The 17,948-nt window shown below is 40.6% G+C and overlaps 3 protein-coding genes and 1 long non-coding RNA gene across 6 annotated transcripts; 2 read left to right on the forward strand and 2 right to left on the reverse strand.

Annotated features, from left to right (window-relative positions):
- Positions 1 to 164: 164 nt before the first annotated feature.
- On the forward strand, positions 165 to 2,498 carry LOC113562902. Of its 3 annotated transcripts, XR_003407231.1 has the most exons (5): positions 165 to 302; positions 449 to 678; positions 742 to 826; positions 904 to 1,345; positions 1,420 to 2,498. It is a non-coding gene; the product is annotated as an uncharacterized LOC113562902 (long non-coding RNA). The 3 variants fall into 3 exon arrangements; XR_003407230.1 differs by lacking the exon at positions 165 to 302 and having other exon boundaries at positions 537 to 678; positions 981 to 1,345; XR_003407232.1 differs by lacking the exon at positions 165 to 302 and having other exon boundaries at positions 538 to 678; positions 726 to 826.
- On the reverse strand, positions 274 to 5,064 carry LOC105274546 (amino acid transporter AVT1B). Its single transcript, XM_026973634.1, has 9 exons — positions 3,632 to 5,064; positions 3,005 to 3,125; positions 2,745 to 2,857; positions 2,510 to 2,642; positions 2,289 to 2,423; positions 1,805 to 1,914; positions 1,403 to 1,609; positions 1,003 to 1,324; positions 274 to 928 (listed from the first exon to the last, which is right to left on the reverse strand). The coding sequence occupies exons 1-9, from the start codon at positions 3,804 to 3,806 to the stop codon at positions 541 to 543; spliced, it is 1,704 nt and encodes a 567-aa protein (XP_026829435.1). The 5' UTR covers positions 3,807 to 5,064; the 3' UTR covers positions 274 to 540.
- Positions 4,316 to 13,300, reverse strand: LOC105274537 (DNA-directed RNA polymerase II subunit RPB1). The gene is made up of 7 exons (XM_026973633.1): positions 13,223 to 13,300; positions 12,477 to 12,746; positions 7,398 to 10,931; positions 6,901 to 7,289; positions 6,688 to 6,806; positions 6,342 to 6,533; positions 4,316 to 6,223 (listed from the first exon to the last, which is right to left on the reverse strand). Exons 1-7 carry the CDS (start codon positions 13,298 to 13,300, stop codon positions 5,082 to 5,084), a joined length of 5,724 nt encoding a protein of 1,907 aa, XP_026829434.1. The 3' UTR covers positions 4,316 to 5,081.
- A 448-nt stretch (positions 13,301 to 13,748) lies between these two features.
- Positions 13,749 to 15,804, forward strand: LOC105274536 (small ubiquitin-related modifier 3). Its single transcript, XM_020034536.2, has 3 exons — positions 13,749 to 13,960; positions 14,061 to 14,186; positions 14,614 to 15,804. Exons 1-3 carry the CDS (start codon positions 13,943 to 13,945, stop codon positions 14,746 to 14,748), a joined length of 279 nt encoding a protein of 92 aa, XP_019890095.1. The 5' UTR covers positions 13,749 to 13,942; the 3' UTR covers positions 14,749 to 15,804.
- Positions 15,805 to 17,948: the final 2,144 nt, after the last annotated feature.

A 17,948-nucleotide genomic window follows, 5' to 3' on the forward strand; every position in this document is an offset into this window, starting at 1 on the left:
TTACTGCTGCTTGCACATATCCCAACCACAGCTGCGAGTTATCGCATTGATCGTAAGATGTCGCGTGGCTCGCGTCGTTTTGACAGCAACTTTAGGGTCGATTTTTATTGTGCAGTCATCCGTTCGCATTACCTCGCGAATCATATTTTTATTTAGAATCCCTAGAATAAGAAAGCTTCCTACTGAATATCAGGCGTCATTTGTTTAATAGTTCATGCCATTGTTTTCCATCCTTGCGATCGATACAGTCGCCCTTGAAAATTTCGCCGCCCATTTCTGCAACACCTTTGTCATAATGCACGGTATATTTGCTCGAGAAATATTTTTAAAATGGAAAATAGTTTAGATGGAACATTGAGATAAAGATTCTTAAAAGTGGATGTGTGAGAATGAGCATCATGTACTGAATCAAGTATAGAATAAGAGGAAAAATATCCTTTTCTTTCAGAATTGTCTTCCATATATACAATAATAATTTAGATTATCTTTACAATGGATTTTTAAGAGTGTGTGGACGTAATTGCAACCGATAAAATTAAATTACGATACAGAAATGTCTGTCGTGGCGTTGACGATGCACGGTGGTGTAAACCGCACGTAACGTATAGTGTTCAAAATGTTGATGTACGTGGAGGACAGCGTGATTGCTATACCGATCGCTACTATGAAATAGCCGAAGTAATTAATTGCTCTCTCGGAATCCCACAACCGTTTTCTCTTCACAGTCATGTCATTTTGCAGATCGCTCGTAAGCGTTTGGGTGTGAATTCTGGTTGACTTTGTGGCGTCTGAGAGAAGTGGCTGATTCTCTTGCTGAGATCTGGAGGTATCAGTGGTTTTCTTCTTCTTGCCTCTTTGTTCACCTTCGGATTCGCTCGATTCTGAATTTATTTTGTCGTCCAGGTTGTCAAAGTAGAGATACGTGTAACTGGATTGAAGATTCATTGTTTAGTAAAACATACATGCATGTACACACACAGGTAATCGTACAAGAGTTGGCACCTGTGAGGATTGTTCGTAGTATTCAGGAAACCGTAGTACGTTGAATGCGAGTGAGCTCCAGGGGGCATTGAACGTTGCTCTTTGCCCCTGAATCGTTTACGAGCACTTGGATAAACCCATTCTGTGGTTGCTATCGCTTGAGTCGACTTCTTCAGAGTCAAGGCTCGGTTGTACATTACGGGAGGTAACAGAAAGACTAATGATCCGGTCAACGATCCACCAATTAGAGTCATAATAATATCGAATCGCGATATCGATTCGCCTATAGCCACGCTGAGTAAAACTACCGCCGATCTCGTGGCACATCGTTTCCATCCAAAGGCTGGTCCAGCATAATATCAAAGTAATTAATTAATTAATTCAGTCAATCAGTTAAATGGAAGTAAATGGATTAGCTTACTCCTTTCTATGCTCCAGTGATCTTCTAGATGTTGGAAGAGCGCTGAGTAGCCAATCACGCTAGAAAAGCATAGCTGAAGAGCTGCTAATAGAACAGCAACATTTGCTGCCAGTCCTGGTGGAACAGCTTCGAGGATATTGGCAGTCGTATCGTCACTATACTTCCATGCGACTAGGGAAACGGTAACGACGAACATTGATCCGCTTGCTATCGTGTAACAAAAAAGTAATCTAGAGCCTCAGCCTCATTGAATGAAATTAAGTAAAAATTGAACATATATTGGATTCATTGGATATATGAACGTGAGAAGATTGATATCGAGGGATTAATAATTGCACAATTATTTGACACTTCTGATATACAAAGATAAAACGTACAAAAATATAATTTACTGTTTCTTACTTATGAAAGAAAAAAAGATAGCTTTGTCGATATTTTGAGGCTGACGCATATCGACCTGTATCGTCATTAGAGTGGGGTGTACATCAAACTGAAAGGCCAGCATGCCATACCTGCAAATTGTCTTTGAAATTATGTTATTATTTTTTCGTTTTTGTATGCCATATCCGAACTGCCAGAAGTATGCGGTCTTTCACATATACGTGTGTTGCGTAATTAGAGCGTTGATGTGTATACAGGACCTACAGCTTAGACGGCAGATGGCCGGTTTCGAACCGAAAGAACAGTTAATATATTAGAGAGATTTCCTGGGCTCGCTCTCTATTATATTATATCGATCATTAAATTTGATATAAGACGCAGACGATTATTTATATAAAAAAATGTTGATGTGTTAAGGATTACTTAATTATTGTACAATTATATTATGGAGATATTTCTTTAACACACGTACGAAGGTGTACATAAAACTGGTTATTATATTTACCCAGAAAGAAATTTATTCCACGTTGGTGAAGTTGTTATTGGTGCAGCATCAAATATTCGATCATCAATAATAATGCTCCACCATATTAATATAGTTGTTAAAACAACCGTTACGCTAGAGCATGTTGCCACCCATCTATAATAATTTACAGGTAATTTCTGTATAATTGCGTTACATTTTTTAAGTTATTAAAATAAAAGTTTATCCACATTTTGTTTTACTTCATATCTCGCGGACTGCCCAGCCACATTAATGGACAAAGTAAAACGCCGATTATTAGCAACCAATAACAAAAGGAAAGATCAAAATGCTGTCCTGACAGCTTTAATGCAAACAGCTGTAAATTCTGTGAAGCTGAAAAATAATTCACCTTTAACGGAGTAGCGAGTAGAGAGTGATAAAAATGTTTAATTTTGTTTTTTAATATTTTGTAACGTAAAGGACCTTGTTACTTACCGACTAATAAATTTGGAATACCACAGCCAAAAACTGTCAGATCCATCAGTAGAGTAACTATGGATCGTGCACGTGATCCCATCGTTAATTCCGTCACAGCAGCGAGAGGATAACTGCGATTTAATGCGTATAAAAATTCTGCATTTTCATGGATGTATTTGTTGAATATTATACTATTAGCTACTATCCAGGAGACCTTCACGAGACATCGAAATAAATTAATAAACTAAGCCATTTTATTTTAAAAGAGATGTACGCACCGATTTTTTCGTGAAATCTGTGGATCTAGAATATTTGCGATGGTCCATGATTTTCCCAGCAAAATGGCCGTATAAATTTGTAAACCGAATACAACAAGTACAAGAGGAATCCCATAGAGTCCTAATAACACAATACAGTTTTTAAAATTACTCTTTTACAAAAGACAAATATCTTTCTACGTGTAGACATTATAAAAAATTATGTAAATCAAGATAAAATATAGAGAGTATAATTGTATCAATAAAACAAAACAACTTGTACTTTATTGCTTTTATTGGTTTATTTGCATCAGTAGATAAAAGAAAACAGAAATTCGTAATTATTTCCCCAACACTTCTTATTAATCGAAATTAACTTATTGCGTATAACATCGCAAATATACAACTGTCACACATGTTTGTCGCAATCTATCGACTTTCACATTTCTCTTTTTCAGCATGAGATATAGTTGTTATCTTATATAAATTTGTTTGTAAATCCTCCTTAGCGTTAACAAATATATTTAATCCTAGTTAAAAAAAAAACGTTTGCGTGCGTATGGTGCGTGCAGAGACTTGACCTGACCTGTGCAATTTCAGCCGCTTATTGCAGCTGTGTGCGGGAAATTTTTGTAAATTGAATCTTACCGCATTGGATGATCGCTCGCGGTAGCGTAATTATCGGGAATACGCCGAAAATGTCGACAATACACAGGGTGGCGAACAGCAGAGACAATCCTGAATTTGCATTCGTCAAGTGCAACGGTACTGTCTCACGGCTCATGTTGAAGTCCACAACTGCAGTGCTAGGATATCGTGACATTCATTAGAGACCGGTTCTCACCTGGGTGTGCACCGCGTCGCACTACACCGGAGTAACTCGATACCGCGTAAGACACGAATGACTTACCCCCGCTGGATGGGAAGACCCACAATGTGTACGACTTTCCATCAAGCTGTCGCAAGCAAGGGAGCGCGCTCCAAGTATTGTAGTTCATTTTGTGCGTATGTGATTTCAAATTTGTTGTCCAAGTAATTAACTTGTTGCGAATAACATCGCAAATATACAACTGTCACACATGTTTGTCACGATCTATCAACTTTCACATTCCTCTCTTTCAGTATCAGATAAATTTGTTTGGAAATCCTCCTTAGCGTTAACAAAATACGTTTAATCTCCGTCCAGCTCATGTTTTGGTCCATATATTATTACACTTTCGAATTTATGTATTTTTATTAACACTACGTTGGAATATTATTGATAGTGTTATCGCAATTTCTTTTACTTTAGTTTGTATCTTTGGAATAAATATGAAAGTTATATCAATGTTCTTCATGGATTCAAAACGTTATTATTGTGTGTAGTACAAATTGTATATGATGCAATTACAGTAATACACTTTTACTCCATTGCAAAGGTTTACTTTCGCACTTTACTAACTAGAATGTAATGTTCCAATATTTATCTTATAATATTTTTAACACCTAAACAATTAAATATCAATAATGCGATATATCACGTTTGTTACTCGTGATATCGCATAGATTATGCGCTACAGCTAAACAAACAGCAGACGTAAAAGTCGGACACATTGTATTTCTATATGACAAAATCTGCGAAACATGTAAAACGCACATATACAAAATTTTCTCAATTTATACACGTTATTGACATCACAAACAGCGCTTCCGCATTCAATGATTGGTTGATTTTATCGATTGCTTTCTTACGAAAAATTCCCTGAATCATAACTTGCATATGCCTGACCGGACGTGTATGAAATTATGAGTATATCGCGTATCTACTTCGACTTGTTTGTCACCTTTCGCGTTATATTAATAAGATATTACATTTAGATATACGTATTACAATACGTTTAATATAATAACGCGAAATATACGCCATGATGCACATAATTTCTCACTTACGCCATAAGGATTAAAATATTGAAAAAAGTAAAGTATGAACGGGTTACTCAGAAAGTCTCAGTGTTAAGTTTTACAAGCTAGTGTACTTGAGAGGGACCAGGGAATTTTTGGTAAAAAAGTAATTAATGAAATAAAGTAATGAACTAACAATATCTCGCAGCAACTTTCATTAATCATCTGTCTCATAAGCAGGTGATGCTGGGGAGTAGGTGGGACTCGTGGGCGAGTAACCTGGCACCGGCGGCGAGTACGTTGGACTCGTCGGTGAATAACTCGGGCTCGTGGGCGTGTACGTGGGGCTTGTTGGCGAATATTTGGTACTCGACGGCGAGTACTGAGGACTCGTCGGAGAGTACGTCGGACTGGTGGGCGAATAGTTCGGGCTGCTGGGCGAGTATCTGGTACTGCCGGACGCGGTATGCTGCGGTGAGCTGGGCGAGTACGACGGGCTCGTAGGCGAATACGTCGGACTGGTCGGCGAATACGTGGGACTCGCGGGCGTATACTGTGGCGATGTACCGGCGAATGAAGGTGAAGTAGGGGAATAACTTGGACTGGTTGGCGAGTACTTGGGACTGCTGGGCGAGTAGCTCGGGCTGGCAGGCGAATACTGCGGCGAACTTGGCGAATAACTCGGCGATGTGGGCGAGTACGACGGCGAGGCCGGAGTGTAGTTTGGTGAACTGGGCGAGTAACTCGGTGACGTAGGCGAGTAGCTGGGCGACGTCGGTGAGTAACTCGGGCTCGTAGGTGAATAACTTGGACTCGTTGGGGAGTAACTCGGCGAGGTTGGCGAGTAGCTCGGCGAAGTGGGCGAGTAACTTGGTGACGTGGGCGAGTAGCTCGGTGACGTGGGTGAGTAGCTTGGACTGGTCGGCGAGTAACTTGGCGACGTCGGAGAATAGCTTGGACTTGTCGGCGAATAACTCGGCGAAGTGGGCGAGTAACTTGGCGACGTCGGCGAATAACTCGGCGATGTCGGGGAGTAACTCGGACTTGTCGGTGAGTAACTTGGAGATGTCGGTGAATAGTTTGGACTGGTCGGCGAGTACGTCGGACTCGTGGGTGAATAGTTCGGACTCGACGGGGTCATGCTGGGCGACGTAGGCAGATACGCGGGTGAAGTGGGAGAATAACTGGGCGAAGCTGCACCCGCTGGTGACATCGGGAACGGACTCATACTCGGACCCGGGCTACCAGGACTTCCAGGTTGTGGCGAATACGCAGAGTACGCTGGTGACAAGCCCGATGCGTCCGATGCGCCCGATGGTGAAAAGCATGCACCTCCTGGTGTCATGCCACTGCTCAATGCTGCAAGAAAATTTGTCATACGTTACAATATTTGATGCTTATTTCGTGATAACTACAAATCACGCGCACGTGTGTACGTGTGCTAAGTGTGTGTGTGTGTGTGTGTAAGAAAACTTACCCGGTGACATACTCGATGCACCGTAACCGGGAGTTGCTCCCATCCAAGGAGTCATCTGAGGACTCATGCTAGATATACCGGTTACACTACCGAAGAACATTCCTGCTGTTCCTAACATACCCGAACCGACCGCCACGGGAATCTCAATGCCAGCTTTACATTTTTCAGCATCCAGTAATAGATCGAAACAACCTGGGCGTGTACATTAAATCATATAGTATCACTGTGTGACTTTTATATAATATAATTTTATATATTTTATTTAACGAAAGGATTTGTAAAAAATATGTAAATTTTTTCTACAGCAAGGTCACGTAAAACATGAAATTTTTAAAACTGTTATTACCTGTTCCAATGCGTGGAAGTTGTCCCATTATAATGTTCTCGGATACTCCTCGCATTGGGTCTACCTCCGCGTGCGATGCGGCATCCAATAATACATCGACCGTTTCTTCAAAGGAACACCTGAGGCAATTCAATTTCGCATCATTTTTCTATCATGTACTTTCTACGTACGGTCAATATGTACATAATGTATGGAAAATGTCTTCATACTGACCTCATAAGAGCACCCGTGTCCTGTCTGTTGATTCCATGACGAGTTATCGCCATAAGATGACCTTTCGCCGTCATGACGTCGCAAAGTAAAGCAAGATGACGATAATTCACGTACAGGCCGTAGAATTGCAAAACCGCATTCATTTCCTTCTCTACTGACTTTCGTACAGCCTCGATGCCAAGTACTTGGAATATTTCACAGATATCGTTACTGAATGTCCGTACGGGATCTACATCTCTTTCGCTTAAAACTTTCATCAAACTTGTTCCATCAGTTTCCAAGAGCCACTCCGCGATAGCTTTGAATTCGCCCGTTTCCGTAATAACAATACGCTTCTTCGAGTCCGTCTGGGGTAAGTGCATGTAAACTTTGCCAATAGCTTCGATACCCTGAAAGTACCGCAGAAAATATTTAGAATACAGTCGACTGCGTGGAGAAAATCGCTAAACAAAAAAAAAGAGAAAAAGAATAACGGAGCAAATCTGAGATTCACGCACCTGTAGAGTCATGTCGCTAAGCATGTTAGCTTCGATGCATCGCAAGAACATATCGTCCTCCATCTTGTCCACGGTCTCCTCGTCCGTGTCTTGGAACTTGTTATCGTCGCTATTCATTATTCTGATACGTAACACCAATTTCTCGGCATTGTCATCGTTGAATATACAATTCAAGTCGTCGCCAAAACCTGCATTGATCTTCTCCGCGATTTGCTCCATCGTCAGCTTCTTGTCGGTCATTCGCTTCCTATCCAGCTCGATACGCAGCAACCACGGCGATATTTTTGTGGGATCGAAATCAGGCATCTCATAGTACACGTTAACGAACTCTTGATCCTCGGCGATCACCGTGTTCTGCGGATCCGGGTCGTAGTATATCGCTGTGTTGGCCGTTACCTTCTTCAGCGTGGTGTGTTCCAATCGGCAGAGCACGTTCTTCGCCTTTTCGGCGTCGCGCGCAGCCGCGCCGGTCAGGAACACCGTGAGCGATGGCGCCTTCGGTTTCTTGCTGATGTTAATAATTTCCTTCAGCCTCGGCACACCGAGAGTTACATTCTTCGATGATACACCAGCAAAGTGGAAAGTGTTCAGGGTCATCTGAGTGGCGGGCTCGCCGAGAGACTGTGCCGCCAACGCGCCGACCATCTCACCCGGGGACACTTGAGCCTGTTGGAATCTGGTCTCGATCTCTCCGATCAGCCACTCGAAGGCTTCGCTCGACAGTCGGAATTCTTCGGACACGCATTTCGTACACAAAGTTGATCTCACTAAGCATTGGAACAGTAGGGTCGCGTTTTCGTTTGCCTGCTTGCTCAGTCTGTCGTCCCCAGCGACGATGATACACTTCTCCAAGAGATCCTTCACACCCTGGATAACTCTCATCGGGCTGAGATCGGTTGGCGCCCGTTTGTTAATGTGGAATATCTTCTGCACGTTCCAAATCATTCTCTGCAAGTTGCAAGGCAGCACAACCTTCGATTCGCCGCTCGGGAAGATCTCACGCAGTACAGCGCGATCCTTGTTCAGCTGTTCCCATTCTCTCTCCAGTTCGGAGATCACCTCGCCGGAACCCATCATCTCGCGGACGATGTCTTCATTAAATATCCGCCGTAGGTAGCGCTCGTTGGTCGGATCGAACTTGAACTTCTTCTCGAAGGCTTTATTGCTCACTTTGATGGTGGGTAGATTTTGGAACTCGACAGTCTCGCCGCAAAGACCGTCCTCTCCGTAACGCAGCTGGATCAGCTGACCGACGGAGTTACGAACGGTGCCATCGTAGTGCACCATCACAGACTCCATAGCTTTTATCAGACGACGCTGGATGTAACCGGTCTCGGCTGTCTTCACGGCGGTATCGATGAGACCTTCGCGACCTCCCATGGCGTGGAAGTAAAACTCGGACGGCGTGAGACCGGCGAGATACGAATTCTCGACGAAGCCACGGGATTCAGGACCGTAATCGTCTTTGATAAAGTGTGGCAACGTTCTCTTGCGAAAGCCGAAAGGTATTCGTTTACCTTCAACGTTCTGCTGACCGACGCAAGCGATTACCTGAGAGATGTTAATGTTGGAGCCCTTCGAACCCGACACCACCATAGCTTTCAGATTGTTATACTCTGTCAGCGATTTCTTGGCGGAACCTCCGGTCTTGTCACGAGCGTCGTTCAATATCCTGTTCACTTGGTTCTCAAAAGTTTGACGCAACGTGTTACCGGGCGTCGGCTCCAGCTCCATGTTGTGAGCCTTCTGAATTACCTCTATCACGTCCTCTTTAGCCTTCTTGATTGCCTTCTGGATTTCCAGGTAGGTTTGCGGATCGGCAATGGTATCGCCGATACCGATCGAGTGACCCTCCAACAACAGCCAGTTATTGATGACCGTTTGAATGTTGCCGTAGAAGCGTCCGCAAACTTCATGGCCCAATTCGAGCATGCAGATGTGAAGTAAAGACCCGGCGGATGTGCCGAGAGTTTTTTTACAGAGAATACCCATCACGAGCTCTCCGTGCTCTACCATTACCTTGGTGTCACCCGGTGAAATCCACTTGTACGGGCCGTCATCCTCTTCGTCCGGGTGCGTGCTGTGCGTCCGTATCATGTTCACGTTTCCTGGTATAATGAGGGAGAACAGTTGCTTGCCGGTCCACAACGGTTTCGGCTTCAGGATACAAGGTTGTGGCATTTTGCCGTCCCAGCTGGGTAGAAACATAAGCAGATTCATCATCTGCTCCTTCTCGATGAACACGTCGCGCTTAGTCATTTTCCTCACGGCCGTCAGTGTATCCTGCACGATACCCATGACAGGCTTGTTCGCTTGCGGCGTGATGATCTGCCGCGGAGTTACGTGAATGTTCTCAACCTCCGCACGGGTTTCCATCGACTGCGGCACGTGCAAATTCATTTCGTCGCCGTCAAAGTCGGCGTTGTAAGGCGACGTACAGCTCAGATTCATGCGGAATGTACTCCAAGGTAACACCTTCACGCGATGGCCCATCATACTCATTTTGTGCAGCGTCGGTTGACGATTGAAGATCACGAGGTCGCCGTCACGGATGTGTCGCTCTACTCGGTAGCCGCACTGCAAATGCAAGTCAGACGACTTGGGATGAAAGCGCAGGTCGATTCTCTCGCCGTTATCGCGAACTATGTATTTCGCCCCAGGATATTGCGAGTTACCACGTCTGACCAATACTTGCATCTTATCGATGTTGAAGGGTGTCACGATCTCGGGAAACGTCAGGTTTTGCGCTATGCTACGCGGTACGCCCACTTGGTCTATTCGTAAGTTGGGGTCCGGCGTGATAACGGTGCGCGCTGAAAAATCCACGCGCTTTCCCATCAGGTTCCCTCGAATCCTGCCCTCTTTTCCCTTCAGCCTGGCTTTGATCGCCTTGAGCGGTTTGCCCGACTTTTGCATCGCTCGCGGCATACCAGGCATGTCGTTGTCGACGAGCGTTGCCACGTGGAATTGCAGCATCTTTATGTTCTCCGAGATCACGTGTGCCGCAGCACCGGACTGCTCGTTTCGCACCAGCTCATTGTTTGATTTGATGATGTCCGCCAACTTGTGCGTCAGATCGTCTTGATTTTTCGCGGAGCCGTACATGATGACCGCTGGTCTCACGGACAATGGTGGTACCGGTAACACCGTGATTATCATCCAATCCGGCCGGGCAAATTTCGGATCCATGCCCAGAATAAAAGATTCCTCGTCCTTGATGTGCTTGAGAATTTCCCACGCTCTTTCGGCGGTGAGCGCTATCTTTTTCTCTTGCGAATCCTCGTTTACGTGTTTCCACTCGGCAGTGACGTCCAACCCGGACCGTCTCAGATTGGGTTGATATCTGCCACAACCCCCATGACCTGGTTTTCTGTTTTCTACCTGTGGCTGATTTTCTGCATTCTCTTTGTTGATGTCCATTTCATCCCCACCCTCGCAGATATTCTTACTTTTGCATAAATCATAGACGAATGCAAGTCGTTTCCGTGGTTGCCCCTTTGTCTTCATAACGATTTCTTTTATCTTTGGATTATGCTGAAAGTTAGAGGAAAGCAGATCTAGCAAAACATTGATGATTTAAATATTTGAGGTAGGTTGTGCCTTTAAAGATAGGAAGTTATTACTCTAAGTAAAGATTAACATCGCTCATCTCACTTTACTTATCTTCGATTTGAAAAAAGCTCAATAATTATAATAAATTATGGAACTATTGGGTTGTCGGAAAGTAATTTCGTTTTTCACAAAGAGATGTCGTTAGTCGCGTTCCTCGATACTTAACCTTACTCTAAGCGACAAATTCGTTTTATATTTTGACAACTGACATTTCAGACGTCATTTAGTATCTTATTGTGTTGCGATCTGTCAAGTAATTTTTGTTTGGCATCACATCAAACATGGAAAATCAAAGTGAGCATTTTCGTAATATTTTGCTTTTTTTACTACCGAAAGGGTAAAAATGCAGTGCAAGCGAGAAAAAATTGTGTGCCGTGTACGGAGAAGATGTATTGAGTGAACGTCAGTGTCAGAATTGGTTTTCGAAATTTCGTACTGGAAATTTCGATTTGAAAGATGCACCACGTTCAGGTCGGCCAATTAAAGCTGATGACGAGAAAATAAAGGCTCTGGTGGATGCAAACCGTCACATAACAACACGCGAAAGTGCTGAAAAGTTAAATTTATCGAATTCGACTGTTTACGATCATTTGAAACGCCTTGGATTCGTTTCAAAGCTCGATATTTGGGTTCCACACAATTTAAAGGAAATTGACTTGATTCGACGCATTACCATCTGCGATTCATTGTTGAAACGTGAAGAAAATGAACCATTTTTGAAGCGAATCATAACTGGAGATGAAAAATGGATTGTTTACAACAATGTTAAGCGAAAACGATCATGGTCCAGGCAAGATGAACCTGCTCAATCGACATCCAAGGCAGATATTCATCAAAAGAAGATCATGCTTTCTGTATGGTGGGATTGGAAGGGAATCGTATTTTTCGAGCTACTACCAAGCAATCAGACGATTGATTCGAAAGTGTATTGTCGTCAGCTGGATGAATTGGATGCTGCCATGAAGCAGAAGCGACCAGAATTGGCGAATAGGAAAGGTGTCGTATTCCATCACGACAATGCCAGACCACACACAAGTTTGGTCACTCGCCAGAAGCTTTTACAGCTTGGATGGGATGTGCTACCACACCCACCATACTCTCCTGATCTGGCACCATTCGATTACCATTTGTTCCGGTCTCTACAAAATTCTTTGAACAATGTAAACGTCGATTCAAATGAAGGCGTCAAAAATCACTTGCTTCAATTTTTTGTCAATAAGGAGAAGGACTTCTATGAGCGTGGAATCTTAAAGTTGCCAGAAAGATGGCGAAAGGTAGTGGAACAAAATGGCCAATACATCACTGAATAAAATTTTTTCTAAATATGAAAAAACCGCCTTTCATTTTTCCTTGAAAAAACGAAATAACTTTCCGAACAACCCAATATAAACAAAGTACAGAAAATAAATAAATCAAAACTGACTAAATTGTATAGAAATAAAATATTTTTTTATATTAATCACTTACAGGATTGACGAGCAGTTTGGAGCAGTAAAAACACACGCATCTCAATATTTTTATAGTTTTCGTGATAAATCCCACATGAAATACAGGCTTTGCGAGATCTATGTGACCAAAGTGACCGGGGCATTCTGTCATATTACCGGCACACGTTTGACATCTAGAATTTCTATCAATAACACCTTGCCTTGGGTCCATAAGGCCACCCAATTTCGGGCGACCACCCTCCATGGTTTCTGGAAAACGTATGCCACCATCTGTGACTGACATACGATGCTGTGCACAAGGAAAGATAATCCTTTAACATGACGTTTTAATAAGTATTTGGATATTAATTTTTATAATAAACAATGTGACTACCATCATATTCGGACACTTTGTTTTTCTTACCGACAAGTGCACATTATTAGTTGTACAAAAAATAGTGTGATAATCGCTAACACGAATCAATTATGAGAACTATTTCGTTTTTCCGAAAAAATTTTACAAAGATTGCCTATTTTCTGCCATATCAAATAAGAAAATCCCCTTAACTTATTGCTGTAGGTCTCAGGCAGATAACAAAACTGATTAGAACAGTCAAATTCCTATACTTAATCATATCAATTCTTCAAGAACAACGCTATTGATGTACGCACTGTGAAGCGTTGCTTCAAATTGCAAGAAAATATTTCGAGTTGAAATGAACTCAAACAATTTTTACGGAAATTATATTATTTTCAGTGTAACGGATCCATGTACGATTTACTTACTGTCTCATCTGGCGAAAGGATGCCAAACTGAACGCGTGTCACCGTCCGTAAAGGCGCCTTGGAATCCGACGTAGTCATTTCGGTAGTATCTTCCTTTTTCTTCTTCACAGATTATTATTCTTTTGCAAAAACAGTATTATTCTTCACTACATTTCTTCTACGTCGTGAGCCTCGCTATCTCCTGACTGCTTTTGACGCCATGAAAAATGAATAATGAGCTGTAACTTTTGGAGCAAGAAGTAAAACTGCCATGTAGATGGCAAACTACACTTGGTCACTAGCCAAACGTCACTAGACGATAATACTACGGGATTGGCTTATTGCGCGGAGTCGCGTCGGACATCACCAATCACGGTGATTTCAGTGCAAGCAAAGTTTAGTTAGCTCGGTCATGTTTATCCTAGGATAGAAATTCTCCTATTGGATATGCTTTAGCGATCATTACGGTGCAGCCATTGCTCTGCCATCCATCCAATCACGGCTATCGCAAGACTCGAGATTTGTCCTCGCAGCAAGCGTTCTATATAACGCGTTACTCGTGTAAAATGAAACGTTGTGGTCGCCGTTTTGAGGAGAAGCGGGATTTCTCAGCGAGTGTTTTATTCGACGAATTCTCGTTCACGTCATAATAAGTGAAAGAATTGGCCAGCCGATCTCGAACTCTTTGATTATCCGGATCAGGAAGTGTGATCAGACCGCGTTATACGAATCGTTGGCACCATGTCGGATGAGAAAAAGGTAACGCTTCTCCTAACCTAAAGCGCCGAATATTTACGATGTAACGCGGGCAGCGTCCCCGCAGACTTCACATTTTTTTGAGCGTCCTTTGTTTGGGCAGGAGGCAAAGACAGAGTCGGAGCACATAAACTTGAAGGTGCTGGGCCAGGATAACGCGGTAGTTCAGTTTAAAATTAAAAAACACACACCTCTTCGTAAACTGATGAACGCGTACTGCGACCGTGTAGTGAGTATCTTATTAATGGTAGTTGGTAAACCGTTAGTCAATAATTCGATTGTCAATTGTTAACTGGCAATCATTTCTTCTGAGCTTTACACTGAAGAGTTTTGAACGTAATCTATTGTAAAGTTGATGCAAATATTTCTGTCACTTACTATATTCGTAGTTTCTATATATTTGTAGTTTCACAGAAAACATTGAATATTTTAATCCAAGACTTTAATGATATTACATGAAACTATGATGAGCCATGATATTTTCTGACGTAATATTTTTACACTTTTTTTCACTGATAGATTATGAATTTAATTTCTGTTTAATGTAAGTTTTACTTGATAGGTTATTATGACACACAATTATTTAGGAATAAACAAATTACAAAAAGAAGCAAATTGGATAAAGTAAAATGAATGCTATTGATGTCGTTTTACAGGGTTTGGCGATAGCAGCAGTAAGATTTAGATTTGACGGACAGCCCATAAATGAATTAGATACACCCACAACATTGGAAATGGAAGAAGGAGATACAATAGAGGTATATCAACAGCAGACAGGTGGTTCGTGTTGAGATATGATGCAGGCGTTTACAAATGGACTAAATGAAAATTACTGTTCTCACAGTGTTTACCTTAACACGACATATTTCTTGTTTTGTTTTACTTCCTTCAGGGATATTGAAGACTTTGCTCTGTATCGTAATGTGTAGGACTTGTTGTGTATATCGGTCAGTCACTTTACATTTATCGTCGCTGTTTGTTAACATGGATGGTGTAATAAATATTTGCTTTATTTAAATATATATATTTAATTATATTTAAAAAAGATTTATTTTTGGCATTTAAGAGTATGCATTATGATACTGCATTGAAGTCTTCGATATTGCATCATGACTATTTACTATAAGCAATAATAAGTTTTTATTATATAACAAATTTTGCAAGTACAATTGTTCGTGGAAATGCGAGCTTACGTTATTACTGAGATAGAAGCGAACCACCAGTTATATAAAGGAACAATTCGTGATACCATCGTAAGAACTTTTAAAAATCTCGGGATTCCTTGTGTGTGCGTGTACGTGGCATTCACGTGAATCAACATTGTAACAATCGAAACTTTGCTTAATAAATTCTCATTTTTAGATATCCCTTTCTATATCTGTAAAAAGGGTATACGATAGAACGTAGGCACGCGTCGCAGATTAACATACATGCTTTTGTTCGTACATAGGCAGAATTCTCTTTGCAGAATTCCAAGTTTTCTTTGTACAAAGTCCAGTTTATATTTGTAATTTTCATCATTCCTTATTTCTGAGCGGCCCGCGTTATTTTGTATGTGAGCAAAAATAAATTATATGCTATCTTTTCTAAGGCAACACTTTCTACCTTAGTAAATAATTTTACGATGCTTGTCTTTGATAAAGGCCTGAACTACCTTATATCTACCTTATATCTAAGGGATGAACAAGTATGAAACAATTTATATCGTTTTTAAGAGTATGTAAAACTGATTTTTGACAAAACTGTTAAATTATTGACATACAATAATTATATTGACATACAATTGATTATGTTTTACGTGAATGTAAGATAGGTTCATGTATCGAACAAGAAATGTTTTTTCAAAGTACAAACACTTTTGTTAATTTAACTACTGTGTATAAAAAATGAAAAACATTTAGTAGAATAGGCATCTTAAAATATAAATTTCTCGTCTATTTTTCAAAACCATTGTATTTAATCATTTTATTACAATTTGTGGGTTGTAATAATTGTGTGAAAATTCCTTTTTTTCTCGACCGAACTGGCAAATTTAGTAATATATATTACACGACGTTTCGACCAAGTTTCTGGTCCTTCTCAAGTCTACACGGAAATTAACAAGGCATTTTCTGTAATAAATACTACAATGCAGTGAATACTAAGAGAATTTAAAAACTAATAAACGCTATAAAACTATTTTAAATTGAACACCTTACTAACTAGAAATGACTGTCAAACCAATCGATACAACATTCGATAATCGATAAAATATCGTGACAAGAACAACTCCGTTGAGTGCTGACGTACTTTCCACTCGAGAAGTCGGGAGTGTTCTTGTCACGATATTTTATCGATTATCGAATGTTGTATCGATTGGTTTGACAGTCATTTCTCAGTCAGTAAGTTGTTCAATTTAAAATAGTGTAGTTTTATAGCATTTATTAGTTTTTAAATTGTCTTAGTATTCACTGCATTTAGTATTTATTATATTACAGAAAATGACTTGTTAATTTCCGTGTAGACTTGAGAAGGACCAAAAACTTGGTCGAAACGTCGTGTAATATATATTAATAAATTTGCCAGTTCGGTCGAGAAACAAAGGAATACTTTTATTGATTCGTTCTGGTGATACAAACTTATTAATTTGTGTCATAGATAAATTCAATCATTATTTGCAGAATTTTCTATTCCCGTAAAATTGTTAATGACTCTCCCGACATGTGTGGTGTGAAATATGGATGACATAAAAAACCGGTTTTCGCTACGGCTGAAGTATTTCCTGCTTTTTATTTCGTCATCGCTAATATATTTATGCTAAAATAAACATATTCATGGTATGTGAGATTGACCGTGGAATTTAATTCAGATTTTATCTGTGTTAGTCGATATTTGTTCTTAGAAATTTTTCGCAGGCATTGTAACATTTTATACAATTTGGGAATTTCACTATTCGTCCGTTGTCTAATCGTTCTATTAATCTACATTTTTAATTTTCATGTTTCACACAAAACTGTGAGGATCCTGGACAGGATTCTTGCAACTATGTAAGAGCCTGTTGACAAAGCTCTCTTTTTAAACCCCCTTGACCCCTTGTATACAGGCATAGACATATAAAGATAGACCGCTCATAAGGCAGTAGAACCGTAAATGGGGGCATCCTCCTGAGAAAAAAGGATAGCACGAATTTGTTTGGGTGTCCGTCTCTTTCCATCACACCTACTAGACAGATAACCAAATAAATTCGTGCTATCCTTTTCCTTGTGGAGGACACCCCCACTACCTCATAAGCAGTCTATCTTTATATGTGTATGTATACAGGTATCCGCAGTGGTCAAACTTCTTTTTAAATGTCGTCGGTCGACTGTCGTCCTATAGTCTCTTGCTACTCGCATCTGCCGCGCATTTTCGTGAAGAGTCTAGTTAAGAGTAGAATTGTGAAGTATCGACTTCATTGTCCGTTCAGTGAGATGGCCTAAAGTCATCTGTATAATCGTTAATATTAAATTAGGATTTGTTTCGGTTTTCTCAGGTGAATGTTTTTCATTAGTGACTGTTCGAGAAGAAACATTTGAGATTAATTATTTCGTTTTGTCTCAAGAAAACAAATTACAGGTAGTGACTTTTTTCTAAATATATTTTCCAGATGTGAAGACTTAAAGATATCTATTATAATTATAATTCTTTTCGTGCTCTGATTTCAAAAGGTAATGGATACATATTTTTTCCTCTGACTAACAAATACATTATTATATCGCCTGTGCGTATGTGTCAACAATCTTTTAATATTAATTTTATTCTGTAGACATTAACATTTGGGCATGCCTCTTTGTAAAACAATTTTGATCAAATCAGTTGATTTACCAATTAATCAAGGTTTGTATATAATCAAACTTTTAGAATATTCGGAGATATACTATATCTTTATAGTATATAGATTTTATGCTAGAAAATATTGTTTACAACAGTATATGATACTTGATAATATTTTTCTTATATTGAAGAGAATTTA

Source organism: Ooceraea biroi, chromosome 11 (genome assembly GCF_003672135.1).
Source record: "Ooceraea biroi isolate clonal line C1 chromosome 11, Obir_v5.4, whole genome shotgun sequence".
Lineage (NCBI taxonomy): Eukaryota > Metazoa > Arthropoda > Insecta > Hymenoptera > Formicidae > Ooceraea > Ooceraea biroi.